The 15,962-nt window shown below is 41.9% G+C and overlaps 1 protein-coding gene across 3 annotated transcripts; it reads right to left on the bottom strand.

The window, feature by feature from the left end:
• Positions 1–595: 595 nt before the first annotated feature.
• NEUROD4 (neuronal differentiation 4) lies at positions 596–14,849 on the bottom strand. 3 transcript variants are annotated; one of them, XM_083599806.1, is made up of 2 exons: positions 14,287–14,849; positions 596–6,392 (listed from the first exon to the last, which is right to left on the bottom strand). In XM_083599806.1, the coding sequence occupies exon 2, from the start codon at positions 6,381–6,383 to the stop codon at positions 5,391–5,393; it is 993 nt and encodes a 330-aa protein (XP_083455932.1). In that variant the 5' UTR covers positions 6,384–6,392; positions 14,287–14,849; the 3' UTR covers positions 596–5,390. The 3 variants fall into 3 exon arrangements, with proteins under 3 accessions (XP_083455932.1, XP_083455933.1, XP_083455931.1); XM_083599807.1 differs by lacking the exon at positions 14,287–14,849 and adding an exon at positions 8,852–9,137; XM_083599805.1 differs by lacking the exon at positions 14,287–14,849 and adding an exon at positions 8,264–8,346.
• Between the last annotated feature and the right edge of the window lie 1,113 nt (positions 14,850–15,962).

The following is a 15,962-nucleotide window of genomic DNA, read 5'->3' as shown; positions in this document are numbered from 1 at the left end:
TGCTGGGGAGACTTGCTGCTGTTGCCACTGCCTGGGGGATGCCAAGCTGCACTTTACAAGGGATTAGGCAACAGTGAATTGGCCAAGGGAGGAGCTGGCACTAGTGGAGGAGGAAAATGCTGTTAATAACACTCCAGCTGGAGCCATAACCCAACAGGGAAAGCTGTAGGCAGAGGGGGCTTTAGGGGATTCTTCTATGGGTCAAAGAAAGAGGGATAATCTTTCCTTCTGTCTGTATCTGATTCTATTGATGTTGCCAATGTCCAAGATTTGGGAAATGTTAACTTTCACCTGTGAACACTGAGCATCCCAGATGATGGATGCTTCTGGAAATCGATGGCCATCTCTCTCTTCCCCCTCCCCCCTGGCCCCATTTTGCAGGTGTGCAATTGCAAATGTTGAGAGATCTTTGAGGAACAGGTACAGCACAGCTGTAGAACATGCATTTTACCAGCAGAAGGTCCCAGGTTGAATCCCTGGAATCACAGATTGCCCCACCCCTGTGGCCTAGAAAGAAGCGTTCTTAAATCACATGAGCCTTTTAGTTGAAACAAAATTCACCACTTTTATTTGGACAGAAGAGCCAATTCTGTTTTCTTTACAAAAGGATAAAATATATATACTTTAGTACAAAAAGACCCCCATGAAATAAACCCAACCATCATCACCCTCCTTGTCCTAGAAGCTGTTTATTAACAAGTTCCTTCAGAATACAATGGTTTTCTTGAAATTCTAATCTCTGCAGATAATTCCTCTACAGAAATGGAGGGCTCCTACTTGGTCATAAGTTCTCTAGCTAGAGGCTAGACAATGATGGAACAGGGTGTGGTCAGCCAACAGGAGCCACCCGCACCCCCCAAAAATACACCCCCTCAAACCCAGAAATTTGCTTTAAAATATAAAAATCCCCCCGGATGGGTATGTAGTCCCCCCAAAAGAGGACATGTCCAGGATTTCCTGGATGTATGGCAACTCTAACTCTGGCTTAACTTGAAAGGAAAACTAAACTGAATTGCATAGCCTTGGCAATTGTTATTGCTTATCTTTGGCTGCACCTGCAGCCAATAGTGACAATCCCCACAGAAGTCACCTCTCAAAGAGAACACAAACAGCATATACAGTATATAATTACTTGGTGAAACTGTGGGCTGGAGGCCCTCCTCCCCTGAAAAAAAAAGTGGGGAGAGGAATAAGTTAAATAAATAAGAGCTAATAAATATCCATGGAGCAAAGGCACCATGAAATGAAGAGTGATCGAGAGATGTCTCCCAACATACACATTTATCCCCACAATTCTACACCTCCAACTAAAAATACTTTAAAGTCAATTCAATGAAGCAAGCAAGCAAACAAACAAACAAACAAACAAACAAACCATAGGTCATTTAGCATGTTTCACATTTCATGTGAAATGAAAAAGGAAATAACTTAGAAGAATCCAGGTTAATAATAAATAATAGGGACACTTTAGACATGGCTTTTACTTGGGCGGCTGCCTTCTAGAGCAGGGGGTCACAAAGGAGCACAGTGGGTATCCTGTCCCTTTTGATGAGGCTGTGGGTTCCTTTTAATCTTCTTCAGCCGATCACAGTGCTCCAAGCAGAGATGCTAATATTATCTTCACATTTTATAGGAGGCAAATTTCAGTGACAACTTTTAGTGTTGGAAACCCTGGAGTTCCAAGGTAACTACCTAGAACAGTGTTCACATAGGATGCTCACAGACAGCAGTACTTACCGCAGTTGAGTTATATATAACTTTGGTAACACACAAATAAAAATGAATACCAGTATTCATATTGCTTAATAACCACTAGTAACAGGAAAGAAAAATCAGGGTGATGCTAATAAAATTGAAAAAAATACCTTGGCCATGCCACACTCCATATGTTGTTGGACGATAATGGCCACCATGCCATCTGGCATTGATGGGAATGGGAGTCCAACAACATCTGGAAAGCACCCAGGCGGGGAAGGTTGGCCAAAGCAGAGTGCTTTGATTGGGTAGTCAGGGTTCCCCATACACTCTCCTGACTGGTCCTTCTTGAGCTCTGTCTTCCGACAAGAAGTTAGACACCTGTTTTTCTTTTAACTTTGGACTTATCCAAACACATTTCCTCCACTCTTTCTGGGTACAGGACTGCGCTTTAAAGTCCCAGAGCTTTCCTTGCAAAAACCTGCTCTTTAGCATTTGACCAGAGCAAAGGTCAGTTTGGGTTTTCCACAGATTGCTGTTTGCTCCAATTGTGCTTCCAAGAGTAGGTTTTCACAGGGAAAGCTCAGGAGCAAAAAAATCGGGTGCTTGGACACAGAGTTTTAAAGCATAGACTATGCTGGAAAGAGAGGAAGAAAAGGAAGTGTGGATCACACACATGCTCAAGCAAGATTCCACCTGAGTCCCAAGACAGGCTCCACCTCATCTGTGACCTTTGCCTGGCTGGCATCCAGGAGTTTAAATTACATTAAATTAAATGTAAGTTCTGCAGTCACTGATCACGGCACATGCAATTTCATTGGAGAAGCGTTGCATTTAAATGGCTGGACTAAAATGAATAATAATAATGTCAACAGCAATGTGACATCAGCATTCTGAATAATACAGAGAGGCAGCCCTGCAAATTGGATTGGGCCCTGGAACCTGAATTGTCCATGTATCATGCATTAGCTGGGATATATAACAAAATACACCATTGTTTGTTGGCTAGCTGGAGAGAAGAGGTCCTGGAAGCACGTATATCAAGTCCTCACAACCAGCTTTTAGACTTTTGAGTGTTCAGGTTAAAGATGGCAGTCAGTGGAAATGGGCTTCATTTGCTTTTGTGAAGTCCAGCAGTTTTTTATATCCCCACATTCTTATGCATGTTTATGCCTTGGTTATTGTAAGAAGAAAGGGTGGTAGAAGATCCAAGAACTGAGCCCTTTCTGGGGCACAAGCAAATGAGCCGTTTTTTTTAAATGGTGGTGGGGTGTGAGTCTCTTGCTTGACTGGAAAGATTGAAGATCCACCCATTGAGGTTTAGTTCAGTATTATGAAAGAATGAATGACTACATTGTATCTTGCAACGGAAGTGATGCAGCTGGTCTGGACTGGAGAAGGCTAGCCTTCCATTTATTGCTGCTATACTGAAGTCATGAATTAGCAATGCCACATTGCACACACAGGCTAGGCAATGGAGGAGCTGGAGATAAATCAGTGTGATATTCATATTGAAAGTGAGACATTGCGCTTTAGGAGCATCCTTGCTATAAGGTGCACTGGTGATTGTGAGCTCCTATATGTGAATCCTCTTAGTGTATGAGAAGATGCTGGCTCATATGTGGCTGCTGCTGGAAGGAGCTACTGCCTTGTACATTTTCAGGAGTGTTGTTAGTCTTTCTTTCTCCCTACAGTTTCACCAAAGCCCCTTGGGAAGAAGCCTGAAGCCTGAAGTCTGTATCATTTGCTTGATTCTCCTAGACACTGTTTGGGATTTCAGATGGTTGAACATATGGGATTAAGATTTATGATTCAGTGGAGTGAGGATGCTTCCCAAAACTGGAAAGTGTGGTTGCAGAGTCAAAATCAGAAACAGGGGCCTGTGACCTACAATCTGTTGTTGGACTCCAACCCCGGTCAGCCCCAGCTAGCATGGTCAATAGCATAGGAAGATAGGAGCTATAGGCCAAGCACATTTGGTCTAAAGCGATCATGACAGTCTGTAACCGGGTTTGCCCCATACGTGTGTTTTCATGGTGCTAAGTATAATCCAGACTAAAGCTGTTGGGTTGGAAGAAGGATCTCTTAACTTTATTTCCCCATTAACAAAACCCTGTCGTTCCTAGTGGACAGGAAGCAGCAAGTGTTCTTCCTGTCCATCATGGTTTCACATTGGTTGTTTTTTTCACAGGGAGCAGGCAGAATCTCTCTGGTGTCTCCTTCCTGGGTATTGCTCTTTTCTGACTTCTGGGGAACTACAGACTGTCAAGAGAAATGGGAGTCTATAAATTCAGTGAACTTTGCCACTTTCTTTAGGGCTGGCATTGATTTTGTCTTACTACAAAAATCAAGGCCAAAATGGAGGTGCCTTCGGAAGTGAAACATCTGAAAGGCTGATCTAGGTGAGTCTAAAGAATTGTGATAAGTATAATAAGCATAAAGCAGCGGGGGAAAAGGAATAGGTGTCTCGCACACCTCTGTTAGAGCTGGTGGTAAGTTTTGCACCAGGGCAGGGGCAACGGTCATAGATTTATATTTCCCTCCTCATAGGAATTTTATGGGGGAGCCATAAATCAAAAAGGGTTGCTGCACTTGTCTTTATTTCATTGTATTACCCACCCCCATCACCCTAAGGTCCCATGTAGATACTACTCTATCCCCTGCTGCAGTCTATTATTTAGAGCAAGCATGGGGAGCCTGTGCCCCTCTAATATCACTGGACTAAAACTCCTATCATCCTTGACCACTGGCCATGCTGTCTGAGGCTGAAGGAAACTGAACTCTAGCATCTGGATGGCCCTGCGTTCCCCATCCTTGATTTAGAGAGGTGAAAGGAAGGGGAAGAGAAAGGTCAGGAAGACAGATGCACTATGATAATAATACTTTGCCTTCCCATTTCCCAGGCTTTTGCATAAGCCCTACACCACCAGGCTTTGTGCCTGGTTTCATGGCAGTGTGTTCTGCAGATTTGTGTGGAAGCACTGAACACTCAGTTTAGGGCAAAATGGCAAATCTAAATGTGAAGAAAGAGAAGACACAACAGTTTCTTTGCCTGTGGTGTGACTCTGACTCTAGTTTGCTTGGCAGAAATAACATTGGCTTAATCAGTCAGCTGCCTGCCTCTCCCCATTGCATTGAGGGGGCTTTCCAACTTTTATTTTATGTACTCATATTAATTTATATATTAACAATCCACCTTTTTTTTAAAAAAGAAACTTTTTAACTGCATTTGCAAGGCTGCTTTGGGAACTGAATATGGTGGTGTAATGGTGATGTCATGGGTGATAGTTAATCAGCACCACCCACTGCCAGCTTCTGCTGAAAACATGCAGAGCCGTTTTCATTCCAGTGTTTGACCCTGGAAAGGGGGGGGGGGATGTTTGTAGTGGATGCAATGAGGGTACTCCAAATCAGCTCCATTGTTAACTGTAAATGTTGTGTCTGCATCCTAAATGCAAAAACCATGAAGAAACTTGGAGCTGCACTTTAGGAATGGGGACCTGTCTGAAAGCCCATAAACCAACACAACTAAAATATGTTTGTGCTCAGAGGAATGCGGTGTGACTGCCCATGAAACTAGTCTGATCATAGTAGAGCAAGTAAACTCCTTTTCACAGTATTAATTCTACTGATGTCACACCATCTCTACAAAGGATCATATTCCTTTAATCCATGAGGGGATTCATCTTCTTGGGTTATTCACTGAATATTGCATTGAGCTGGGCCCCAACCACATGATGAGGATAGGAGTCATAGCTCATATCTATGGGGAGATCATACCTGGGCACTGAGGTTGAGAAATGAGAGCTGTGCCCATGAGTGCTGCTCAAGCTAACAGATGGGTAGTGGGTCATGAAGCTGTATGATTTTTCCAGGTCTGGAGAACCATCTTGCTTTAGGGAGAAATTTCCGCTGATGCTCAGGGGAGGTGTCAAGGGGCCCTCATATGCCGGAGATGTGCAGTCTTGGTGGTGGTTGCCAAAGGACGGATCCACAAGGCTTTTGAATGTGGGAGGCTTTAGGTGTACAAGGTGGGCCTCCATGTTTCCGTACGGTGGACTGGGCAGCCCAGGAGACTGGTAAGAAAAACTGTGGCTGGGCACAGCTGAGTCAGAGACAGGGCTTTTCTCCTCATGTTTCTCCAAGAACAGGGTTTGAGGTCCCAGCTGCAGGCAGCCAGCCACCAAGTTGCTGGTTGGTTGGGACAAACCTTTACATAGCATCTCGACAAAACCTTTCCCTTCTGGAGTCTGCCCACTTTCCAGGACCTCTGACAAAGCCCATATATAGTTCCTGGCAAGTCTGAGTGTCTCAATTTTGGACAACTTCTGTGTCTTGGAGTAGCAGGGCATCACCTGCCTAAGGTTATCCAGAGCATCATTGAGCCCATGCATCCGTGTTCGCTCCCGGGCATTAGCCTTCACCCGGCGGGCCCTGAACCTCTCCATTCTTGCCTTGGTCATCTTCTTCTTCTTTGGGCCCCTTCTTTTTGGCTTCCCACCATCTTCCTCCTCCTCCTCCTCCTCAATACTGTCATGCTCTTCATTAAGTCCAGCAAGTATCCCATAGGAGGCTTGCCTGCTATCTTCTTCCTTCATCTCATCTTGGGAGCTTAGGGCTTCATCTATCCATGGTTGAGATGATATGAGCTCGGCCATTTCTTTGGACTTGCTGTAGAGTTTGGTCATCCCTTGACCCTGGAAAAAACAGCAACCACAAATCCAAATGAATTCAGGAATGAGCAGGTCCACAAGATGATTTTATCATTTTATATAAAGAGGTATGACCCAGGAAATTATGTTCTACCATTCTGTTCTAGCCTGTGGTGCTTGTATACAATGTCCGTCATACACAGTGCAGAACCATTGAAATTAGTGGACAGAAGTAACTTAGGTCAATTAATTTTAATGGGTATACTCTGAATAAAAATTTGATGGAGACAACCTTGTCTATTTAGCATATTGTGCAGCTTAACCCTGACCTTTCTCTAATCTTCCTATAGCCTTTTATCTGGAAGTAGGGGTTGGGAACCTGTGGCCCTCCAGATGTTATTGGACTCTCATCAGTATGCTCTCAGTGTGGCCTACAGTCAGGACTGATAGCAGTTGTAGTCTCATAACATATGGAGGGCCACAGGCTCACCATCCCTGCCATAAACATAGACCTGCACAGCTTGCAAATGCACAAAACCAAAAGAAGCCCACTAGCCTGATGGGTGCTTGATACATCACTCCCTTGTGTTTTTTAACTTTTGGGTAGGAAGCAAAAGCAGAAGGTTTACAAGCCCTGGTGGGGAGACTATACTGGTTGGTCATAGGCTGCACTGGTCTGAAACAGATGATCAGAATATTTCCTTTAGGGGTGAGAGAAGATTAGATCCACAATTATACCTTGTAACCTTGCAAGCAAATGAAAAAATGCCATAGGCCACATAACAGATTTGTATGGAAAAGCTAATTGGAGTTGTCACCAAATTTTACCAAAAATAAAATCAGATACTAATTGGGGTGAGGGGCATCTTCATTCACAGAAACATCTGTAAGAACTTGGATAGCAAGTTAAAATATATTAAATAATAAAATAGGAATCCCTCTGAGTTTTCATAATCTCAACACTCTGCTACTCTGAGCATAGTGAGAAGGTGGGATAAAAATCTATACCTAAAGGTCCTGATTCAACTAAAGTTAATAATCATTCCTTAAATAGAAGATGCAGTCATACCTCGGGTTACAGATGCTTCAGGTTGCGTTTTTTCGGGTTACAGACCACAGAAACCCAGAAGGACCGGAACGGGTTACTTCCAGGTTTCGGCGGTCACACATGCGCAGAAGCACTAAATTGCACTTTGCACATGCACAGAAGAGCCGAATCGCAACCCGCAAGTGCGCAGATGTGCCACTGTGGGTTGTGAACGCTGTGGGTTGCGAACGTGCATCCTGCACAGATCATGTTTGCAACCCGAGCGTCCACTGTACATAGAATCCAATAGAACAAATTAGTTGAGATTTAATTTAAACCCAGTTGTTTTTAATGGAACTTACTAAGTTTGGTTGGACATTTTTAGTGATGGATTCTTAGCTTCATAATTTATTTATCAGATGTCTGTCCTATCATCTATCTATCCATCTCTGTTGTTTGAATTTTGAGGCAGAATTTCACATTTCAAATACAGGGACCTACAACAAAATGTTGTGGTGCAGATTGATCCTACTCAGGGTAGGAGTCAGCCTCTGGTGAATAATGAATGCTACGACAACACTACAGAGAAAGAACAGGAAAAAACAACAGCCTGGGTTTCATGATAATCAACTGCTTGTCAGCTTGACGTACTCATTTAATAAAGCTTAATGTGTAAGCAGCTTTGTTGAAAATGTGCCATCCAACTAATCGGTCAACTGGCCGTCGCCTCATCCAGTGTAGCAAATCCTACTTTTAATATGCCTGATGGGACTTGTATAATGGATTAAAGTGTTAATTGTTGTGCAAATGGGTAGTGTGTCCCATAGGCTCCAAGCAGACCCTAATTATGTTTTAGTAAGTAATTAGAATGTAGCAAACCTAGCCTTACCCTGGAACACATGTGGGCCAGATACTTGCATGCACCTGATCTGTGACAGCGGGAGGCCCTGCTCCTAGGGGTGCAGTGCAGTGTTGTGGGGCAAGCATTGAACTAGCCCTGGGGAGATGCAGGTGCAAACCCCCACCCAGCCACAAGGCTTACTGGGTAAATATGGACCAGTCACTTTCTCTTGACAAGAGAGAACAACTTGGGATCCAGCGAGTGAATGCAGCTCCTTTGATGGCTCTCGGGAACTTCAATGAATGTCACCCTTTTTGCTGCCTACACAGAACTGAAAAACAAGCAAGGAGGCTAAGAAACCCTTAGTAAGTCACCGTACATGGCTAGTGTACTGTCTCTGGTTTGGTGGGTCACACAAGGTGTGCAAATTTGCAGGCTGCTGTTGAGTATGGTGGTGGTTGACCTGTTGGGTATAAGTGAGACTGCTCAGGCTTTGGCTGCAAGCTAAACCCTGGGCTGGGTTGTGGTGGGGGCTTAACAGAGCAGGAGGGTCAGCATCACATCTACAGCCCTGCTGCTCATACTGTCCAGGGTAGAAGGTACCAGAGGGAGGGGCAGGCAAATTGCTGTGCTGACCTGAAGCTGGTGCAGTGACTGGGCCTGGGCTGGGCCCGCTGCTGTCACACCTGGGTGAGGAAAATGTCCTTCAGATATGCCTTGAACTGACACACACTACTCTGTCTGAGCTTAAGGACAACTTCTGTTTCCTTCTGCCATTGCCATATAGCTTTGTGAAATGATCTAGAAATGATGAAAGCTTAAATCTCAATGATCTTTGGATGAGCTGAAAGTGTAGGCTCCCACTCTCTCACAAAAACTGTCATTGGCAGGCCGGTGAGTGGGGGGTCCTCTAGCACTTTTTTCAGAATTACATGTGAAAGGGCTACAAAAGTGTTTAGTTGTTAGAATGATCCCTGGTTGGCTAGAATTTTTTATATATAGCTGGCATTGCCCTCATTCAAAATGGCTCCCTTTCCATTGTGACACCACCAGCAAAATAATATGGGTAATGCTGTGTAGTGACATCATCACATCCAGTTATGTGATCCAGGATTGACTGAGATTCCTTGAGAAGAAAGGAAATAGGAGGAAAATGGTACTGGAAGCAACAGCACAAGGGATACTAGTGATTGTGACAAACAGCTGTGAACAGGCACAACAAATTGTAGGACTAAAATACAACTTTAAAGGTAAAAAACAAATGACTAGATCTTTCAGCTCAGCTCTAAAATATCCACCATTTTAACTGAGAACAGAGCAAGACACAATGACCAGGTTGGTTGCAACTCATGACAAAAAGATATTTCTAAATATATTTGGCAAGTGGGAAAATCAAGAATAAAATATAAAATATTTATGGATGCAAAAGAAAGAGGAGATTTTCCTCTGCCAGATATGAGACCATAGTATGAGGCATCCTGTCTTTGTTGGTTGAAGGAATGGATGACGTTAGAGAATTCACATATTCTAGACTTAGAAGATCACAACAATATTTTTGGTTGGCACACTTATTTATGGTATGAAAAGGTGAAAGTTCATAAAAGATTTACAAATCATATAATTAGGAAAAAATTGTAGAGTATAGGATAAATCCAAGAATTTATTAAAAACACCACTTTGGTTCTCATCATTGAAAGCTATAGTGGTAAAGAAAAAGAATATGATAGAAGGGTGGAGAACTTACAGAAATTTATTAAAACAAGAGGGAAGAGAGTATAAATTAAAAGAATTTAAGGAATTATAAGGAAAGTTACCAGCATGGATACACTATCATCATTTGAATGAAGAATTTAAGAAAGATAGGATATGAGGGTTTTGGGAACAAATATCACCTGATGGAATGTAATGTAAAAGTGTTGTCTAAAGTATTATTGGAATGGGAGACAAAGGATGAGCAAGTAAAATCCTCAATGATACATTGGGAATAGATATTGGTCATAATATAGACATGCAAGCATGGGAACGATTGTGGAATATGGATATAAAATTTACAGCATGTTATGGTCTAAGAGAAAAATATATGAAAATGATATATCAATGGTATCTAACACAGTACACTAGCAAAAAATGTATAAATCTAAATCAAATAAGTGTTGGAAATGTAAAGAGAAAGAAGGTACTTTTTATCATCTGTGATGGTCTTGTAGTAAGGTTAAAGCTTACTGGAAAATGATATATAATGAAATGAAAGGGATGTTTAAAATAATGTTTGTAAAAAAAACCCAGAAGCTTTCCTTTTGGGAATTATAGGGACAGAACTACCTAAACTGTATAGAAACTTATTTATGTATGCAACTACAGCGGCAAGAATGTTGCTCACCCAAAAATGGAAAGAAGCAGAAGTCCTAGCAAAGGAAGAATGGATACAAAAACTTATGGAATATGCAGAAATGGCAAAACTTACCAGAGGAGTAAGAAATCAAGATAAACTTTTTATAAAAGAATGGAAATGGTTTATTGAATATTTATAGATAAATTGTAAACACATAAGAACATTGGCATGCTTATTGTAATAACATGCAGTTTTACAGGAGTATATATTTAAAGTAGATGAATAAATGAGCAAATTAAGTTAATTTGGATATGCAGAAGATATTAAAGTAAATTTTAGGAACTGCAGAAAGAGGGGGAAGGATGTCAAGTTTTGAAATGTTAAAATGATTGTAAAATTAGTGAAATTATAAATCTGAATAGTATCATTTTTAATGATGATGATGATGATGATGATGATGATGACACAATGACCAGGATTCAAATAGCCATGCTATATTATAAGGAATATGCTATAATATATGCTATAATAGCCCAGTAGGATGCTTGACTACTTGCAATGAACAGCAAAACTCTGTGATGTATCACAAAGTGGTTATCAAAGTCCCCTCAATTTCAGAAGTGATTTACTACATAGCACGAGAGGATGCTTTTTGACAAACAGAAACTCAAATCCTCCTTGATTATGTGATTCTTTGGATTCAGCCAAATGGGTCACAACTTATGCGCATACAGATTTAAGAATAGCATTAAGAGAAACAGAAAGAAACTCTGCTAACTTAACATCTGCTAACCTGAATCTACTTGGAGTAAAAATGTGTATTCTCTTAGTCTCTCTCCCGCACATACAATTCCCATTTATAAATTTTATTTTATAAAGTTTAGGGCTTATGAAAGTGCAAAATAATTTTATTTGACAGGGTAAAATTTTATGCTGTTGCTTCAAGATTCAACACAATTAAATGAGTATTTCTATTTTTTAATAACCTTCTTTACTGAATTTAAAAAACCAAATTTGAACAAGCAACAAATGTATTAGGTTTCTTTTAAGATTAAAACCCACTGCAAATTCTTGCTAAATTTCAAATGTGAACCAAATGTCATCCCATTTATATAGAAAATATAGTTGTGCAATTGGTTATTCATGTGCATTTTATTATTATTACTATTATTATTATTATTATTAGGGAAACAATCCAGTAATTAGGATCTGCTTTCAGATAGGGACTGTACTAGATAGTATTCAAGGTACTTCCTGATTTCTCAATAACATGTACCTAAAAGTTTGTGTCTGGAATTCTGGGCCATTCAGCACATTATGGTGACATTTGTCACATGCTTTGCTGATACAATATTGTTGATTAGAGCTTGGTCTTCCACCCCTACCCTGCTGCCCCACTAGGGTTCGACCCTGCAAGAAATATATGGATGGAGCAAATCTGTCCAGGTGAAAGAACCCTTACGAGCAAAGCACTCCCCTACCCCTGGTATGATTCCTCTCTCTCTCTTCCCAAAGCAATGGGGTGGAAGGGTTGGCACATCTGGTTAATATTTCTCTACAAGCTGTCTCTCAATGCACTTGGGGAAGTCTCGGGTAAAGCAGAGCCAGAAGGGGCACAGCCAAGGGGCACAGAAAAAAAGATAATGTTTCCGCATTTGAAATAGCCATGGGGCCACCAGATATCTGGTTCTGGCTGCATACACACCATACATTGGAAGCCCCCCCCCCCCCCAATAATCCTGGGTACTGTAGTTTGTTAAGGGTGCAGGAAATTGTGGCTCTAGGGGAGTAAAATACAGTTCCCAGGATTCTTTGAGATTAAAAATGTGCTTTAAATGTATGGTGTGTATACATCCATATTCTACATTAGTTTTTCTTTTTATAGATCATAATAGGACCTTCCACACACATACACACACTTATATGTATCATTGTTCCACACATTTCATTTATTCTTATCGGCTTCCAAATAAATGGGGCATGTTTGGCTTACTAAACAGAGCAAGGGACCACACAGAGTGGCTGGGGCAACCCAGCCAGATGGGCAGGATATAATAATAATAATAATAATAATAATAATAATAATAATACAGTTGCCAAAAATATACAGGAAGAGGAAAGACAAATGTCAAAGATGTAAAAATGACTTTGTCCTCCTAAGGCAAACCATTGGTCCACCTATCCCAGTATTACTGACTGTTAGCTGCTGTCCAAAGTTGTAGCAAGTGGTACTGGGACCTGAAGCTAGGACTTTCAGTGTGCAAAGCCTGATTTCTGTCGCAGAGGTATAGCTATTCTCCAGTGCTTAGAAGCAAAAGCAATGGATTCATGAATTTGCAATAAAATTAAGCGGGATGGGGGGAAAAAACTCTTTAGGAACTAGAGAGTTTTGCTGCCAAGGAGTGTGGTGGAGTCTCCTTCTTTGGAGGTCTTTAAGCAGAGGCTTGACAACCATATGTCAGGAGTGCTCTGATGGTGTTTCCTGCTTGGCAGGGGGTTGGACTCGATGGCCCTTGTGGTCTCTTCCAACTCTATGATTCTATGATTCTAGAGGGATGGAATGGAATAACAAGCTGCTCATGGAACAAACAAGATGCTTTACCTCTCATATTTGCAAAAGGAGATTGCAAAGATTACAGTATGTCAGCGCAATTGCAATGCATGGAGTTGTACATTAATCAGTGTTAGACTTATAATCTGCCTAACACTTATTGTGGGTTACATTACGTTTTCACAGATGTCTTCAAAACAAGCCTTCAAAGGAAATCATCAGAATTTGTAGTTTTAGGGATGACCATGACAGCAGCTTCCCCAAAGTCCCCCAGTAAAGGTCATGAGTTGGGATATGAATCTAAATTCCCACAGAATGAATTCCAGAGCTTTCTAATGGGTCACTAGCTCTGGCTTAGATAAACAGTCCTAAACTCATCCGCTTCCCATGGATGAATTAATCTCAAATTCCAAATTATCAAGTCTATGTGGAGAACTATTAATACAAATCAGAACCACCTGTTCTACACTTGTATCACATACGTAAAAAGTCACACCTTTTGTCCAGAAATGATACATTTCCTTCTGTTCTCATAGATTCTCATTCAGATTTAATTGCACATTCTTTCCACCCACCCACAAGCACTGAAAAACATGCAGAAACTCACTCATCTATCGTTGTTAATCACCTTGACTGTGCATTAATGCCCGTGCAGACAACCAAAATACACAGTGTGAGCATTCTCTCACCTCCAGGTAGTTTGACTATCTGTACTACCTTACCACATATTAGATGTAGGTGCATGGTTAGAATCTGTGGTTCAAACAGCCACCAGTTCCCACCCCTAAATGGTGCACACTGAACTGAAAATGTGCTGAGGGAGGTAAATAATATGTACAAAGTGATTTTAATGATGTACCTTGTAGACTGGAAGACAGCTCAAGCATAATCTTGGGGTAATGCTCAAACTGATTAATTACACTTTCCTGAACTCTTAACCCTATTTCGTACCAATAATTAACATGAATAAAGACTTTAATCACACCTGGCTTACACAAACTTACTTTTGCACATGGAATTGAGGGTTCTAGATGGAAACAAATTTGTGAGTTCAGATTCAGACCTGTAGGCCGTAACTTAAAAAAAAGAACATACATTTCAGTTTGCACCACCCTTTTAGTCAGAAGGAAATGCCTTTTAAAAAAACAAAAAAGCAGTCTTTGGCAAATGACTCCCAGCCCCTCTTACCGTGCTAAAGGGTAGCCTTTTGACCACCTCCCGCTTGCTCCTTGTTGACAACAGAAGCCAACAAAAGTTTCTTGAGTGTTCAGTGTTCCTCGAACATTCTTCCACAGCGGTAGGACCTTTCAGCACCAGAGGCCGGGGACAGCTCCCTCACCTCCGCTATAGGAAAAGAGCCTCTGTCTTTAGTCCCGGGTTGCCTTCGAGCCTTTCCCGGTCTCTCTTTTCTCCCACCCCTGGCGCAGGCTGGCGCTAGAAAACACAAAATAACAGGCTCTCCTCTGGGTCACGGCTGTCGACCCTATGCCTCTCTGTTCGCTGGGTTTTCAGCGCGGTCTCGGCACTTAGAAGGGGTTCAGGAACTTTCCTCTGCTGCTTCCTCTTCCAGAACCACAAGTTCTCCGGGCAGCTCCTCCTCTTGCTTCTGGAGAACTCCTCGGGATCCCGACACTTTTGAAAAGCTTTCTGGTGTTGGCGATTTCCGCTTGACTGGAACCTTCGGGAGCTCCTCCCACTTGGGGTAGAGAAAAGAGAGTGCAAAGCAGCAAGGACGCCTGCAGTGGACGTCTGCAAGGAAAGTTTTCTAGTCTGCTTCCTTTCCCTCCCTTTAGTTTCTGGAACCCCAGCCAGCGCTGAATTTCTGAAATAAAAGGTTTAGCATCCCACCTCCCAGAAAGCTACAGAGCTTGACATCAAAGCACCTGCCTTCCCATCTCTGCCATCTCAGATGCAGGGCAGAAGTAGCTGTGGCTTCTTGGGGCATGTGTGCGCATGAAGAGAAAACCTGCACATGTTCCGAGGCCGTTATGTATATATATTGCGGAGTTAAAGCTTTCTTTAACACCCTAGCTCAGATTAAGCCTTGTTAGCAGAGGGGGAGGAAGGACGATGTTACACCACTTAAGGCATTTTAAATCCTACTATGTGGGAAATGATGTTTAGTTTCTAAAATGAGAGGTGATGCCTTGTAAGCCCTGACTGCTGTGGGCATTTTATTGCAGCCATTCAGTGCTGAGGACTCTGTACCTGAACACAAGAAGGGCCCTGCCGGATCAGACCAAAGGCACTTCTAGTTTCCCAAAGTGGTTATCCATATGTCTCTGGAAAGTCTTCAAGAAGGACCACTTGTCATTCCCAGCAAGTGGCAACCATAGGCATATTGCCTCTGGCTCTGGAGGTAATATATAGCAGTCATTACTAGGAGACATTGATTGCCTTACTTCCATGCTCATCCATGCTCAAATGTACAAACTTTACCGTTATTTCATGCCTAAGAAGGCCAAGCTCAGCTACCAGGGGACAGGCAAAGCCCCAGTGAGCCTTGTCTCAAATTAAGTCCTGCTGTGACAAGGCTAAATGTCATGTTTGGCATGAAACCTATCTTGCCTTATATGCATGCATGCTCACACGTGTTGGTAGTTTCCTAGAGTATGTGATGAATTTATTTAAAGATAACTATGAAAAATGTTGGATGGAAGTGAAAAAGGATTTAGAAATATGGTCAAAACTGAAGTTATCACTGCTGGGCCGAATTGCTGTGATAAAGATGAATGTATTGCCTAGGATGCTGTTTTTGTTTCAAACATTGCAAATTTTGGACAAGATGGACTGTTTCAAGAAATGGCAGAGAGATATTTCTAGATTTGTCTGGCAGGGCAAGAAACCTCGAATAAAATTTAAGA

This window comes from Podarcis filfolensis, assembly GCF_964270895.1.
Source record: "Podarcis filfolensis genome assembly, chromosome: 2".
NCBI classification, from domain to species: Eukaryota; Metazoa; Chordata; class Lepidosauria; order Squamata; family Lacertidae; genus Podarcis; species Podarcis filfolensis.
This window is presented reverse-complemented; position numbering and strand designations above follow the sequence as displayed.